Source organism: Serinus canaria, chromosome 1 (assembly GCF_022539315.1).
Source record: "Serinus canaria isolate serCan28SL12 chromosome 1, serCan2020, whole genome shotgun sequence".
Taxonomy (NCBI): Eukaryota; Metazoa; Chordata; class Aves; order Passeriformes; family Fringillidae; genus Serinus; species Serinus canaria.
In genome coordinates, this window is record NC_066313.1 from 30,143,372 (window position 1) to 30,160,572 (window position 17,201).

General features: G+C 41.8%; 1 protein-coding gene across 3 annotated transcripts in view; it reads right to left on the reverse strand.

Annotated features, from left to right (window-relative positions):
* Positions 1 to 17,201, reverse strand: part of TENM4 (teneurin transmembrane protein 4) — a 593,501-nt gene that overhangs the window by 44,267 nt on the left and 532,033 nt on the right. For all 3 annotated transcript variants that reach the window (XM_050973321.1, XM_050973325.1, XM_050973318.1), the window contains one exon: positions 8,707 to 8,939. In XM_050973321.1, coding sequence (XP_050829278.1) covers positions 8,707 to 8,939 — 233 coding nt within the window. The remainder of the gene's footprint in view (positions 1 to 8,706; positions 8,940 to 17,201) is intronic.

Genomic DNA, 17,201 nt, shown 5'->3' on the forward strand with positions numbered 1-17,201 from the left:
GTAAAAATGTTACACTGATGAATCTTTAAAAAATGGCAATAAAAAAGGCTGTGAAAGGTCCATCAGGTCAATCAAATTCCAGAGGGATAAATGAGAAAGGGTTTTCCTTAGGATAATCCTACTAATATACAGTGTTTCACCTGATTCTGAACTCTGCTAGTGATTAATTTTATTGCTCAAACCTCCTTTGTAGACATACTCCTGTCAGTGGATTTGAGGTCTGCTGACAGCAGTTCCAGGCTGCTGATCTCATTTCTTGCCCTGCAGATAGTGCTCTACACTTTCTAATTAGACCTTATAACTGTCTATGAGTGTGGTCATTCTAATTTTACATATCAGAAAAGTAACAGATAATGCAGTTCTCACAAGGGCACCGAGAAAGGTCATGACTGAGGCAGAAGTAAGAAGTTAGGGGCTCTATTGACCACCTCTTTGTGCAAGTATAAATTAAAATAAGTCCACAGTCATTCACCTCATCTACCCTATAGAGGCAGAATGTCACTCAGTATAATATTTGAGTGTGTTAAAGACACTAAAAGCTTGTAAAGAAACAGAAAAAGAACACAGAGGCCTGTAACATCTTCTTCCATGCAAGTGAAAATCCTGCTTGAGATATATGAATATTAGGATTTTCCTGTTTGGTTTCTTTTGCTTTCCGGGTTAACAATCACTTGGCAAAAAGCAGACATCTGCACTGTGCATCTAAGCAAGTATCTGAAGTTATTCCAATCAGTGGAGGGAGAAATCTACTTTGAGAGTGCAATTTTTATCACCCCAAAGACCATATCCCCAAGAGATTATACAAATCCTGCTAGAAATACCTTTTCTTCCCATTTGACTATAAAAGGAGACTACAGCAAATATCTCTAAAGAAAACATTTATATTGTAGGCAGATTAAATTACTGAGCTGAATCCTCAATAGACTGTCTCTTTGGCTGTCAGCTTGGTGACAGAAATGATGGAATTTCTGTTTCAGATAGAAAGCTTTGAGAATGTTTGAGGAGTGATCAGACCTTGTGTTCCTCCAAAATGCTGTTTCGCAGCCAGATCCCCTTATTTGAAACATCTATACCCTCAGTCTCCATCCACTGTGAGCTCTGCTGTGAAGTGCAGATGCAGCAGTTCACAGATCAAAAATTCTAGATTTTCATAGAGTAGGGACTAATCCTCGGATTGTTTTGGCAACTAAAATCATGGCCTTCAGCCAGCACTGTAAGTATTGCATGGGCTGGAAGCCATGGAGGTAGGTGATATGTGGAAAAACATAGCAGATTTGATTATAAGGAAATCCACAGAAGATAATCTGGCCTAGCAGAAAAACATCAGGACTAAATAATTGTTTGAGAGAAAGAACAAACTTCTGCACTGAGCTGAGAAAAAGGAAGGGATTCAGACCTGGTTGCAACCTGTTGATTCCAAGTCAATTAGGAGTCAGAAAACTGGTGTTTCAGATCACTGAGCTGAATGGGAGCTGTGTATTATTGCCAGGAGGCAAAACCAGCATTTCCATTACTTCTTCACAGCATCACCCTGTTTGAAGGGCATCACTTCGACCTGGATCGGATATTTGATCATCAGAGCTGTGTGGTTTCAGAATAGCCTCTATAGCAGTGAGGAAAAAAATTACTTACTGCTTTCAAGATGAAGTTCATTAATTTTGGAGGGGATTATATAGCAGGATTGCTGAGATAATGGATGACAGGACTGAATGACCTAAAAGATTGCTTCTAGTCCTACACTAATACCTGTGTTGAATTCACGCCAAGGACTCATCTTTGCAGGGCCATGAAACAAGAGTCTCAAAGAGGAGCACAAGGTAACTGTTGAACATCAGAATTTACTGAGAATAGTGAGGCACTGGCAAAAGTTTCCTGAAGAAACCGTGGCTGTCCCATCCCTGGAAGTGTTCAAGCACAGGTTAGATGGGCTTTGAGTAACCTGGTCTACTGGAAGGTGTCCCCCCTCAGGGTGGGTATAAACTAGATGGTCTTTATGGTCCCTGCCAATCCAAACCATTCTATGATCTGATGAATGCTATGGGAGAAGCCACAGTAGTGGTGGCCATTTATTCTCACTATAAATATAAACACATCACTTGTATTTTAGTACTTTGTTAAATGCTTGCAGAAGGATCTGATGGGACAAGCATCAATATCTCACTGTCATCCATGGCTTTCAGGAAGCTATCTTCACCTGCCATGAGATTTGTCAGCACTATGCTCTCTTCAATGGATCCTTCCAGGATACTGGCACATGTCACCTGTCACTGGCATTGAGGGTCTCTGCTCCTCTTAATTATTTTGCCTACTGAGCGTCAAGCTCTTTCATGTTTGCTGGTATTTGCTTAAAAACCAGGAACACAACTGAGCTCTTTAAGCAATACGGCAGATGTGCTTTTTTTTGGTACAGGCATGATAGAAGGTTTAACTAATCTTAATTAGCTTTTGTCAAACACTCAAAAGAGTCTCTTACCTATTCCTTAGTTCACAACAAGCATTTTTCCAGGTGCCTGTCCATTATTCTGTGTGACAAGCCAAAAGCCAGTGAAGGGTGGCAGGCTGGATAATGCGATTTTCAATGAGGCAGAATTTTCTCCCTTAGCTAGTTCCATATGTATTGAATTGGACTTATCAACAGTGTCTGCTGGCAGTGGCTCACTGTGTGCAGTGCTGGGAGTTTGATGGCTTGTCTGATTACCCAGTTACAGTAATAATAACCTGGATGCACTGTGGCCCTCGAGCCAGCTCTGATCAGCTGATAGGGCACAACTTTATTTTGCATTCCAGCTTAGACAAAGAGCTCGCAAACCTGAGTAAGTGGAAGTGGGATAGCAAAGTTATCATTTATCACCCTGTGCAATGGTATGTGTATGTGCTCTTATCACTGAGCACTTCTCTGCTTATCCCTCTTCATAGAGGCTAAGCAATCTCAATTGACTCACATTTCCTGAGATGTTCTGTAGGGCAGTAGAGTTTGCAGTCTGTTAAAGCCCCAAATTCCCCCTTGCACACATTCTTTACATGGCAGCTGCTCCAATCCCTTCCTGATTTTGCTGATTGTCTCAGAATCAAAACTAATTACAGAGAAGAGCCCTGCTATCCCACAGACAAGTGTCTTCTGTGAAAAGGGAAAGAAGCATCTCATGGATGCTTTGCAGCAGATTGTAGAGGTTAGGTTGGACCTTTCTGTTTCCTTTGTGATATAGGCACAGTTCCAGCGCTGGGAGCTGGCTCCTGCACACAGGCACAGAAATGGGTAATTCACATGTTATGCGTCTTAAGCCCAAGGCCTTGGCTTGCTTTGGCAGAAGGCTCCTCTCATGTTTCCATAGGAACATAAGGGAATTACAGCCTCTCAGCATATATAGCTCAAAGTTCAGCCTCACAGTTACTGAAAGGAAACAGCTGCTGCCACTACCCAGGTAGCGTTGCAGATCCAAACCTTAAGTTCTGAGATATGAAATACATACGCTACGCAATCATGCTGGCTCCTCTTGCACAAGCAGAGATCTCTCACAAAACAAGGGCTTGTAGCACCAAGTGCATCTCACCAGTGAGCTGTGCTGATAGAAAGCTGATGTGATGACATTTGCTTGAAATGTCAGGACCTTGTAGCATGAAGAGGTGACAGCAAAACATTATGCTGCAAATAGCTACTGGGACATGGTGAGTTTCTTACAGAGGACAAACCACTAAAAGTGATTGCATGGTGCATATAGCTCTAGTTAGGAAAAGAAAAAAAGGAAAACCCTTTTGACTGAATTGGACTTTCTCGTCTGACTGGATGCTGAATCTCTGAGTAATAAAATGGCAGATCAAAATCAATGTCAGTAAGTACAGAAGAATTCACAGGGAAAGGAGAAAGACTAACTACCCACATACACTGACAATCTGAAAAAGAGCACACAGGAAAAAGATTCTGGAATTCCTGTGAGACGTTTTCTGCTAAGATCAGTTTTGTGCTATGCAGTGGTCAAGAAGGGAACTACAACACAGCTAAGAATTAGCAAAGACACAGAAAAAACCCCAACAAAACAGTGGCTTGGCCTCAAAAGGACCATTCTTTTTCATAACCTGGCTAAAGAAATAGTGAAAATTATTAGCACAGGGTGCCTGGAAGAACAAAACTAGGTGTTCAGAAAGGTAATTGATGCTGATATATAAGCACAGGTCTGGTGCAACTTCTTCAGAAATTCCCCTAAATGGTGATGACTAGCATCTGGAGTGTTAGCACAGGAAGACCACATTGCCCCTGTCCCTAACTGTCTCTTCTGGCCAGAGTAAGGGACGAGAAATTTTGTTCAGTCAGCCTCCGGTCTTCCCCAAAATGGTCCTATTATTATCTGACCATAAAAATGTTAACAGATTGCGGAGGGTTGGTTTCCTCAATTTATTCTGTCGAACTCTTCAACACTTAGAGAACAACTGAGATTTTGTTTACACATTCAGCAGGGCAGAGTGAAAGAACCAATCTGTCCCCAAATTAATTACTTCATTTCAGATTGGTGTTATGGTGCTAAATGAATGAGATGTCCCTTCTCTCCCCACGTGTCTTCTGAAACCTTCTTCCTATTGTGTCAGACTTGTCACTGCAATCTCTCTTAATTGCAAGCTCCTTGGTAATTTCTCTGCCACAACATTTTCCTGAGAAGAACCAATGGTGAGTACTCAGATGAAAAGAAATGCTCTGACAAGCTGGAGTTTTAATTTTTCTTTAGATTGCTTGTAGAAGAGGATCATTATTAGCAGATGATAATTAGGAAGTGGTAAAACTTTAATTTGCAAGGATATATTGAAATTCATTAGCATCTGAAAGCTTTGCTGTGCTCTGTGGCAAATGAATTGGACGGATCAGACTGGTTCCTAATAGCTATGATAAATACCCTGACCAAACCACTGCCACCCCTGTTTCAACCGTGGATCTATCTGTCCTGTCTTTCTGTAGTCTGCCTTTGCCAAAGACGGGTAAAGTGTGAAACTCCTGGAGGGTTTTACTCCTTCTAATGTCTTTTCTAAGCTAATGGTCTAAAAGGAGTTCTTCCCTCACTGGAGTGAGACAAGAACCTCTGTCCAGAGAAAGTATTTCAGAGAAATGTCAATACAAGGGATAATGGTTCTGGGCGGATTTAGATTATGTATTAGAAAGAAATCCTTTCCTGTGAGGGTGGTTAGCCACTGGCACAGGTTGACCAGAGAGGCTGAGGATGCTCATCCCTGAAAGTGTTCAAGGCCAGGCTGGATGGGGCTCTGAGCAACCTGATTTAGGAAAAGGTGTCCCTGGCCATGTCAGTGGGGCTGGAACTGGATAGTCTTTGAAGGTCGCTTCCAACCCGAAACATTCTACTCAAAGCATTCCCTCTGAACTCAAGGGAGCTGAGGTGAAGAGAACTGGAGGAAATGATCAAAAGAATGGGGAAAAGTCTGCTGCTCAGAATGTGCAGAACCATTCTGAACAGTCTTTGCTGCAGTGGGGACCTCATTCCTCCGGCTATCAGATCCAGGAGAAGACCAGAACTCCCAGAATGTGGTTCATCCCACCTTGAACATGTGCATTGTCACAGAATGAACCACCTTCAGGGTATTAGTTTCTTTCCACTGAGAAGAGACCAAAAAAACCTACTTAGACCAGATGCTTGACTGATCCAAGGGACTAAAGGTATACGCAAAGGCATATAATGACAGCTCTTGGTTATTTCTCCAGTCTTAATTAATTGCTGGTTTTCATCTGGCAGGAAGGTATCCCTCAGTATTTTCCAGCAAACTGCAAATATCAGCTAATTAAAACTTCATGAAAGGGAAGACTTTTATTCTTTATGATTTTTGCAAAAGTGCAATGATGTCCTTAAAATACAGAAATCCTACTTGGCTTAAAGCAATTATGTTCCTAGCAAAAAAAAAAAAATAGCTTTAGGCTTAAAAAGTAGAGCCCTGTGAGGAGCAACGATTCTTGAAAAACTGACTTTCCAAGTTCTTCCCTGGCCAGTTGATATCTCTACAGCTACAGAATAGTCTTCTAATTTCCTTTGACCATTCACTTATGAGCGTTTATTTGCCTGCCAAGACACAGAAGCAGAGAGTCATTTGAGATTTACTGGTTACTTATACAATAAATCATTTTTATTTTGAACTATTATGAAATACATGAGGGAAGAGCATTTGCTGAATTTTTCTGCTAGGATGAACCACTGTGGAAGTATAAACGACGGTGACATTACATTGTCAGCATGAGTTTTCACTGTTCATCATTTATTGAGGGGACTGGGGAGTGAGTCACACCTGCCATAGCCATTGCCTCAGCAGAATTTGCAAAGTCAGGTTAGAATCAGATCAGGGAACACTATTTAGGAACTTTCTATTGGCAGTGCAGGCTTTCTGCATTATTATTTTCTTCATGTCATTTTGCTTCATGTCATTTCCTCTTTCACCCTCAATTTACTTCTGTTTTGTGAAATTTTGGAGCTATGAGGAATGAATGCATGAATTTTGCTGTTATATGATTGAGGTGGAAGAATGGCCTCCTGAGAGCTTCACTTGCCAACAAGATGGATTTCAGTGCTGAAAACTTTGAACTCCAGAGCTGTTTGCTATAGCAAAGCAGAAACATAAGTCATCTAAACCTTGTAACATTCACCCATGGATGGAAATGAATAATATTCCTCTTATCTTGTACAAGGGAGAACAGAGGACCAACAAAAGTGGTGGGATATTTTTTTTGCACTGATTGAACTTCAAAGAGGTGTAGAAAACTGGATTACAGATTTCTGGATTCCCTGATCTCATGATTCATCTGCTGGACTGCCTGAATTTCTCTGCCCAAGTCACTTAATTTTCCTCTTTAGTAGGCCTTCTCATTTCAGTGAGACAGATTCTACACTACAAACTGACTGACAGTAGCTGTTCCTTTACTCTATCTGTGCTTGTGGCAATACTTTAGCCCAATAAAATAGTTAACTCACGGGATTCTTGAGTGCTTGGAAACCATGCTGGACTCCTTGAATATTACAGGGGTAGAAGTCTGAGTTTTGATGCTTTTTGGCAAAAAAACAGGTCCTCCAAAGTACATTTTTCTGCATCCTTCCCAGGAAACAACTAGCTGACATAACAAAAAACCCAACCAAACAAACTAAAAACCAAACCCAAACAATAACAAAAAACCCAACCAAACAAAAAACCCAACCAAACCAAAACTGAAAAATCAGAGCCAGACCTGCCACAAAAGCTCATTAAATCAGGTTAGGTTTCCTGGATTCAATAACAACAATGTCATCTCTATGCCATGAAAAATAAACATCCTGAGAATCACAGAATCATTGAAGGTTTTGGGTTGGAGGAGACCTTTAAAATCATTCAGTTACAAACCCTTCCCATGGGCTGGGACTCCTTTCACTAGATCAGGTAGATCAAAGCTCTATCCAACCTGTTCTTGAACACTTCCAGCCACAACTTTTTAGGAATCTCACCTGCTCTCAGTGAAATAACTTTCCATAAAATCAGAAAATGGTTTGGCTTGGAAGGGGTCTTTGAAAGTCATATAGTCCAAACCTGCTGCCATAGGCAGGAGCACTTGCTAAAGTATCTCCGGGTTTTGCTGAGGGGATGCTTTGCAAAGAGGTTGGGATAGACCTGGCCATTGTTGTGGTGAGGAAGGAGGGAGCTACCAATCCCCAAGGCAATGAATAAAAAAACCAACCTGCAGCACATTGATGTCAAAGCCAAGAACCTATAAATAACTCCTTGCACTCTGAACAGCTGTGCAGAAGGCAACACATAACAGGCAAAAATGCCCTATCTCAAAAAACAGTCCTGCATGGGTGTCCTTCCCAGCCCTCTTCACAAACATGGCTGAAAATCTGTGTAAAAACAGTGCCTTCCACCTCATCTCTATCCCCTCCACCTCATCTTTATCCCCCTGTGTATTTTTTTTTTTCTGAGGTGCTGTGGACAGCTGAGAGGAGCGACATCCTCCATCTGCCGAGCTTGTTACCTTGAGATTGCCAGACTGAAGTCTTGGCTACACACAGGACTGCATATGTTTGGCTAAACCTGTTTAGAACAATTTAGTTCACAGCCATGAAGGCTGCGTGATGCTTTATTCTGATTTGACTGTGCTTTTATCACATTTCAGGATGTTAGAACCAGGTAAAATTAAGCTGAATTAGACCACTCCCATATCAAAGTTAGTATCCACCCCCTACAGGATTTAAGCTGATGCTGTGATACATCATGTCAATGTCTAAACCAACATTTGCGTATCTTTGAGCTGTATGCTGCTTTTGTTGCCCTTTTATATATACATAGATAGATAGATAAATAGATAGATATAGATATTATAGGGCTTTTTTTAATGCCAAGAAAGTCTCAGTGAATTGAATGTTAGTGATTCCTGCCTGAGTTGGGAGGGACCAAGCACTGTTGGTAAGGAGGAGTAGTGGCTCCATAGGTATAAAAGTGATGGGTAGATTTATTCCATTGCCTTCTGGACATGTGCCCATCACTGAATCCCTCCGGCTTGGCATTCCTCCCAGCCACGTGAATTTGAAGAAACATGACATGACTAGCTGAGGGTAAGACAAACTCACTTACTTCCAGGAGCAAGCCCTTAGGATGTGTTTCAGAATTGGAGAGAAGAGCAATCTCCACTGTTACTAAACAAGCTACTTTCAAAAAGCCCCCTTTAAAATAGCCAGTGGAGAAGAACAGTCTCACCCCTGGGATTTGTAAGGGTGGCATCGGTGCCTTTGCCTCCATCTCCGCAGCGGGTGTCATCGAATGGGAGGCACTGATCCCCAGTTCCAGCCAAGACCTCTGAGTTCTTCACAATGTCTTTCACTGATGTGGTTGACTTGATTTTATAGATACGTCGGCTGTTGGTGTCCGAGAGGTAGATGGAGCCAGTGATCGGATCTGTGGTCAAGTAATACTTATGAGCTGGGCTGTGGCTGAAAAACAAGGGTATGGCATTGTTAATTTTCTGGACAATGTGTTTCCTTAAGTCAACAGGCAATGCAAACACTTTAGAGAATAGAAACGCACAGGGCAGAGAGACTGGGAAAGTGAAGGAGTGCTGTTTTGGACAAGGTTAGTACACAGTGTGTTACAGCATGGGATCCCAAGCTGTATCCATTAGCAATCAATGTGCCTGGGGTGTTCTCTGGCATGGAGGGAAGAAACTGAAGGAAAGGGCTTTCTGGTCTGGGTCTGAGCCAAAACCATGCCAGGAACTACTACAGGTTGAGTTCCAGTGCCTGTGTTTGCTTAATTTACTTGTTATAGACATAGTCCTGAAACTGGTGTTCGTGCAGTGCCAGGAAGTGAAGGGATAACAGAGGACAGTAGGGAAATAAACCAAAGAATAATGAAAAAAAATTCTCCCAACAAAGGAGATTAGCCCTCCCAACAAAGACTAATACAAACTCCAAAAGGAGACTCCCTGTATAAAGCACTTGAAGATACACCTTTCAAGATCACTGCATCAAGGTTCATCTAGTGCTCTTGCTGACTCCAACAAAGACTCCAAAGTTCTGTTCTGCCCCCAGGGAGATTAAGGGAATCCTGCCACTGAATTCAGTTGGACCTCAGTGATGAGAGAAACAAAATAATTCCCCAAGTGGCACAATTTACCCTAAGTAAAGCATGAACTGGTATTAGGCTGAGGAACCTGAACATCAGCCCTCTGTTGAACACCCTCTGCTCACTGTTTCCTTGGACATAAGAAAGGGTGGCTGACAAAACAGGATGAGCAGACAGAATGATAATATTTTTAGCTCCATGACTGCAACACTAAATGAGCCCAAGTCTGAAGGAATTAATAAACTAGAATCCACTTTATGGAAATCATCCAATACGACTGGCCAGAAAAAAAAAAAAAAAAAAACAGATGGGTTTAGGCAAAATTTAAACTATTGTCTTGCAAGGACTTTACTTGTATTTTAACGTATATACTTAAGTTATTAATATCTTCTATTGAAATTGTTGACTACTAGTGTGTATTGAGCTGTATCTCTTCTAAGCCTGAAACTAACAGGTTAGACTTTTAACATCTATCCTGAACAGATTAATTTTCCTTCTAAGAAACCCTAAGTAGTAATTAGAACAAATATGAAAAATATCTACTTCTCTCCAGAACACCCTCAAGCTGTCCAAACTCATCAAGTCCAAAGAATTCATAATAAAAATCTAGGCCACAGTTCACATTTTGGCACTTAATAGAATTGTTCCAGGAGAAGCTGACTAGAAACTTGAGTGTCAATCACAGTTGACTCTATTCTGCATATAGAAAATTCCTCTCAACCTTTATGTTAGGAAAATTACCCCCTCTTCAGACACATAAAAATTACTGAGTTATTCTCATATTTAAAAAGCAGTAAATTGGTCCTTCATTCAAATTATTTAATACTATGGGGGTAGGGGGAAAGCACCTTTCTGATTTATTCTGGAATATCCCTTGTGATTTATCCTATTAAAGTCTGAAGAGATTTCATCTCCAAAAATGACACTGATTCTTGCTAAATAAAATGCTCTGACCTTCACGACAGCTCCAGACTGACAGTTCAGTCTCCATCTGTATTCCTTCCCAATGACAGCAGGCTGGGAGGGTATTATTTCATTTACCTGCATGTCACTCACACTAAGCAAGTGGCTTCAACCCTGGTGGAAGAAGTTCCCTGTGGGAATCCATCATCCATTTTGATCAGGGCCTTGCATTTTCTGCTGACTGTCCTAACAAAGCCCTGCTGAATGTCAGTAAGCTCTTGAGCTGTTCATAATCTCTATTTTGCATGAGAAGTGGACAAGAGGAGGACAGTTTTAATGGCACTTTGCAATCCTTTACCATCTTTGACTGGCAAGCACAGATAACTTGCCCAGAGTTTTAGAGCAGGCTATGTGCAGATGGGCAAAGGCAAATGACTTACCCAGAGATGGAGAAAAATGGGGACAGAGAGAAATTCCTGCTCCCCTCCCCCAGCAATATTGTCATGATTTATTTTTGGATTGCACAGCCTCACTCTGGTGGATTTTATTATTGATTACAATCTTCTGTAAAAAAGACAGCTCTTAAAACAATCTTCTATTCCCAGCTCTTGTACAGAATAGACTCTGAAACAACCTGTTAAAATGGTCAAGCTGGAATTTACCGCCCTGGCCTCTGCCAACTGTTTTCAGCACTGCAGAGAGTTAGTATCATACTCTGACCTAGCATGAACTGCACAGTGTTATACACTGGAGGTTTTTTTGGTCACTTTGAGATCCTTCAGGGTGAAAGATACTTAAATAAACATAAATTGGTCATGTAAAATCTCCCAAACTGCTTCCCTTTATCTGTGATAGTGCATGAGCAGTGGAGTCAGGAACACTGGGGATTCACTTTTTATTTAAAGCCACAATCAACAGGCAAATCCAAGTGGTAAACTGAACTGCGCTGAGCAGCAACTGAAATAAATATGCCTGGGGTGAAGTAGAGAAGACTTTTTTTCCCTCTTTCATCCTCTCTTATCTCTCAGCTAGGTAACAGTCCAAAACAAAAGACAAGACTTTTTAGTATTCAAAAGACTTGATCAGCTATACTATTTGTAGTCTTAGAATATTTATCCCCCATATTGGCACTGCCACATGACTGTGGAGGAAGAGCTGATTTCCCATTCAGAGTGTTCCTTGAGCTACTACAGTTTTTTAGCAGAAAACCTGAGCAATGCATTGATATTTTAAACCCCCTGAAGCAATAACAGTGAAATTGTAGTGATGGGATGGGCTGGTCCCTAGCCAAGAACTGACACTTTGATGGGTATTAGTGGTCATGATGGTGTAGTCATTGGGAATGAGAACAGTTTCATGGTTCTGCAAGCCAAAGTGAAATGGAGGTGATACTGCTTCCCTGTATACTTCTGACACAGTGATGTGCTGGGAAAGTCAGGGAAATCTTCCAAGTCCACAGTGATCCCACTTCTTTGGGGTTGTGTATAGTCTCTTCCATACATCTGTCTTCTCCTTTTTATCATCCTTATTGTTTGGACAGGATAGTGCAGTATCATTTAAAGAGCTCTGCAGGTTTTGTTAAGAGATTCAGACTCTATTTTAAAGTGTTTGTGCTTTATGTGATTCCTTACACACAGGCACAGGTAAGAAATGGGATACAAAGTTGGGTAAGCTGGCAGAGGCATGAGGTTTGAATTGTGGATTGCTTCAGTTGTACTGTGATATGTGCACGGGCTTTGAAAAAAGGCTGGTATTGTCCCTTTGGGTCCACAGCTCATGTTCTGGAGGAGTCCTAGGAAGGAACCTCCTGCTCCAGAGTGGGAAGCCAGTCTCTAAGGAAAAGAGATAAGAAAAGGGAGATGGTCCCCTTTTTCAGCAGGTTCCCTACAAAACATCAGCACAGCAGACTACACCTTTTTATTGGTTTCTGTAAAATGCCAAGGGATTAATTTCACCAAGCTTTAGATGGTTACAAAGAGGATGCTTACATCAGAGCTGGCTGCCTTAATTCCCTTTACAAGCAGTGGAGAGAAATATCGCCTGTTGGGGTAGAACTTGTCTGTCTATTTTCAACATTTGTCTCACAAGATTAACTGTATCTTAGTTTCTCAAATGCAAGGGCATCTATCACCTCCTCAAAGGACAACCTCTGTAACTGGTATCTCTACAGCCTGGCACCCACTGTGGACAACAGACAGGAGCAGTCACACCACCAAAATTAGTTACCTACTACCACTGACCTGGATAAATCCCTGGAGCTTCTTTGGATCTGAGGTCTCTGTTTAAGGACACAAAACCACCTCTTTTTCTGTGCCAGCTACCCACTTTCCCTCTCAGCTTTGCTGGCCATGTACATTTGCTGGTGACTAAAGAACCATCAAATTCCTGCAGTCAGGAGGTTTTTGTTCAGTGGGGCTGTGTTTCCATGGCTCCATGCTAAGCACCCTGCAGCTTGGACCCAGAGGATTTAATTATTGTAGCTTGTGTGAGGTACTGGTCTTTTTTCCCTGGGTGACATTCAATAGATTAATAGCTAATGAGGCCACACAGTGCAGTGAGCTGGATTTGCACTTGGTCTTTTAATGTTTGCAGTTTGTGTGTGGTACCCAAAGCTCTTCTAGTGTGACATGCTGGACAATAAAACTTTATAATAATGCCATAAGCCAAGCCAGAGATGACAAGGGACTTTTTATCTGATCCTAGAGCTGTTTGCTGAGATACTTCTTTTTGTCACTAATTGCAGACTTCCCTCTACAGTCTGAATAGAAACAAGAAAGAAAGAATAAATTTAAGTGGCCACTTTTTGAATATTTGCAAGACAGAAATGCCTCAGTGCCCTCCACGTTCCTGCAGAGAAGGCATCATGATTTGTTGATGCTTTTTGGCTTAGCTAATGTCCCTCTTTAGGCTGTTGCAGAGTTAGAGCTTGGCTACACACATAGAGCTGTAAAGCCAAGCCTCTTAGTGGGTAGCTCCAGAACCTTTGGAGATCAAGCTCACCACAGCCTACATACTGGGGAGGAATTCCTTTCCCCTGAATGGAGGCAGCTTTAGCATATGGATTTCAGCTTTTCCAAACCACTACGATTCAGCCCTGTGGATCTCCCCCTTTGCACCATTGCTGGTCACTGGTGTCAAGCTTAGGATCTTCTGGAGTTTAAAGCACTGGAGCTTTAGCTGAGACTGCACACACTTATTTCCTTGAGAGTCAGGAGCAAAGAGACTTCTAGCAAGAAGTATTAAAGCAAATGTCACAGAACAGGCACTAAGAGATGGGTGACTCCTTCAACACAGTCACTGATGGAAGGATTTGATCTGGAGCTCCTCACCTGCTTCCTCTCTCCTCATCCCCTTTGGGCTACACTGAAGCAGGCATGTCTTGGATTTCTTTCACTTAATTTCTTAGTTTTTAGAAACTGCCTAGAGGCTGAAGCCCTGCTAACTCTGCTTGCCAGCCTGCAGCACTTGTGGCCAGTCCATCGATCTTCCTTCAGTTACTGCTTTCATACACAAAACCTCTTCTCATAACAGGTATCCAGCTGCTGCCCTTCACTGTCAAAGCAGATGCACTTTAGTGGCTGTGTATTTCTTGCGCAATAGGGATACAACCCAGCTGTTCCAAAGAGAAATGAATTTTTCTATAGTCTTCAAATGATGTGAAAGAGTAACTGGGGGGCTGAAACTCAGCCTGATGAGGACAATCAGTGAAAAGATCTTGGGTACCAACCTCCCAGCCCTGCTAATTGATGCTTTGGGCCAGTCCATTATACTGTGAAGCTCAGCCCTTCATTATTGTTCTGGCAATAGGATAAAAAATCAGTTTCTACTCCATTTAATTTCCAGGCATGCAGATGAAAGAACATTTCTAGTTTAGCACAGCCTCTATGAAGTCAAAGAAATAGCAAATGAAAAGCACGTAGCAAGAAAAATCCCCAGTACCAAATGCAAAAGAAAACTAAACACACACACACAAAAATCTCAACTCCACACAATCTAAGCTTCTGATTTAGAAAAGCAACCAGGGAGAAGGATGGGAAACTTGTCAGAATCAGAGAAGTCCTTGCAAACACAGTCAGTGACAGGAAGTTGACATCTTCTGGAATGCAACTGAATGGATCAAACCCACTGAAACTCCAGTGAACCCAAGTGACAAATATTTTTAGTGACAAAGCTCCAATTTAAGAGTCTCTCTTTTATCTTGTTTTCTTGTCATTACTCTTTTATTGCATTTCCTGGCTAAGGTTCTGAGTTTCGCTACCTCCTATTGGAGTCTGACAGACTTTCACGTGTCAAAGCTCTCTATGAAAGCTCAGACTGAAAAATGTTACAAAAACTAACTTCCCTGGATGGGTGATGCTGGGGCTCATAGGGATCTTTATTAAGCCTGTTAACCACCCCCCCCCCCGCAATTGCAAATGAAGGCTTTTCACTGTATGAGAATTATTTTTCCATCCTACTTGTTCCAGTAATCTGTATCCTGATGCTGTTCCCATTCTACTTTCTTGGTTAATTCCCATCCATTTTTCTTCCCCCCTCCTTCTCCTGTTACCCTGCTTCTCCTGCCTGTATTTCCCCTGTCTCCAGCTATAACAGCTCATGCAGAAGCTTGCATGGCTCACATTGTGATTAATGGCTCCCAGTTCTGATGACTGATTGCCTATGCCAGTTTTAATCATGCCAGCTTCATTTGCTATTGAATCATCTGGAAATGGCACTTGTGGCTCACTGTGTAACAACATGCAACAAGACAGGGAGCAGCATAAGAATTCTCCACTGGTTGGCTTACCTATGTCTGAAATCTTTATTTCTGACAGAAGACAGGAAAGCAGGGAATAGAAGAAAGAATGAGGTGTTAGCAGCTCAGTTCGATGCATTATTAGCAGATTGAAAACTTGACAGTAACTGTATCACACAATGCAATAATAAATAAAGACTTAGCTGGAATGACACTGATGTATTTTATATTGGATATTACTTGGCAGTGAGCTCACTTATGTACTACTGCATATCACAAAAGAAGTGTGATCTCACCTGCTTAGAGTTATTCGCTCACACAAGAGATAGGATCATCAGACTTTATCTATCATTCAGTGCAGCACTGAGCTAAATAGATGTAGATGCAGATATCTTTACAGTTTTTTTCACTCTCAGTCAAAGCAACACCTTGTGTTTTACAAAGGTAACTTAAGAGTTGCACAGTTACGAGTGGCAGTTCATTGCTGTAACCTCGTGAACTCCAGCCCAGAGGACTGAAATTATGCTGAGCTGGACATTTTTCATAGGTCTAAGTTACACACCCAGCTGCAGCTCTCTGTGACCCACAATGCATTTGCTTCCCAGAACACTACACTCCAAACCCACCCCTGCAAACAAACCTTGGAGCCAAACAGTGAGGGTGTTAATCCCAAAGGAGATGCTGATTTGAGAAGACATAAGCAAACTCCATTTAGTCCAAAAGCAATGGCTTTCCTTTTAGCAGCCAACATCTGAACCCACTTACTTTATAGCACACCAGAGTGAAGAAATGTTTATTAGATCCAGTAACCTGAGTGTTTGCACAGATGAAGCAGCAATCGTTGCAGCAGATTTAACTCTGGAGTAAATTTAACTCTGTGGCTCTACACAACAGCCAGCAAGGCTACTCTGTCAAGGCTTCCAATTTTCTCTTCCCCAATGAGGAAATACTTTGCAAAACCTCTGTTTGGTCTGGTATTTCCACTGACAAGGAAACAGGGATTGGGTTTTCAAAATTGTACTTCTGGGAAAGAGATATTAATCCTACTCTGTTGAAATGGGATTTGGACTCACCTAGGCTCTTCTGGAAATTTCACCTTTGGTCATTAAAATAACTTTCTGGCACTAGAAGGATGGATATTACACTCTAATGAGGACCAGGTCTGAAGGTTTATCCTAGCTTCCCACCTCACAAACATGAGAGATACTGTGTTCTCATGTATCATGGAACAGAATAGCAAAAAAATGAGGTTCTTGCTTCCTTACTTGAAAGGTGCCCCAGCCCTCTGAGGTGCCCATACCAAGGCAGCTATTCTGTAAGTGTCAGCCTTCTGGTCGTGGCTGTCTGGATTTTTTATTTTTTTTTTTCCATACCCCATGATCTACAAGGATGGTTCTGAATGCCAGATAAGACTTCTGGCAAGGTCTAATGACCATGGCATGTTTGTGCATGAGGGACGAAGAGGATCTTGCACAAATTTGGCTGCAGTTCTTGTAGAAATGCAGTATTATGTTTGTCCTCAGCATCAGGGGATACTAAATCTGAGGAGAGAGGGTCTTACTTTCAGGCCAGATTTTGAGAGATGAATGGGAATACTGAACCTTCCTAGCAGGCTATCCTCATACTGACTTCTCAGAACCTGAATTCAGGCCTGTCAAGCACAGAAGACTCATTCAGGAACACTCCCTTAACTCTATCTGACTTTGCTGGAGTGAGGCTTCTCTGGCCATGCAAAGCCCAGAACCAGACCTCATTGCTTTAAGGTGGATGCTTGCAGTTGTTGTGGAGATTTTAGACAGGAAAAGTATCCTCAGTGAGGTCAATTTGAAATTTGGTTCAGTCACAATTTATTCCATTTTCTCAGAACTTGTGACAAATCATACTTTTCCCTCTGCTTCATTGTTTTTAATGGATGTTCCTGCCTCTTCCTTGTTATTTGTCCTGGTATATTTTTTTCCTTTGCTTTCTGGCATTAAAAGGAAACTCTCCACTG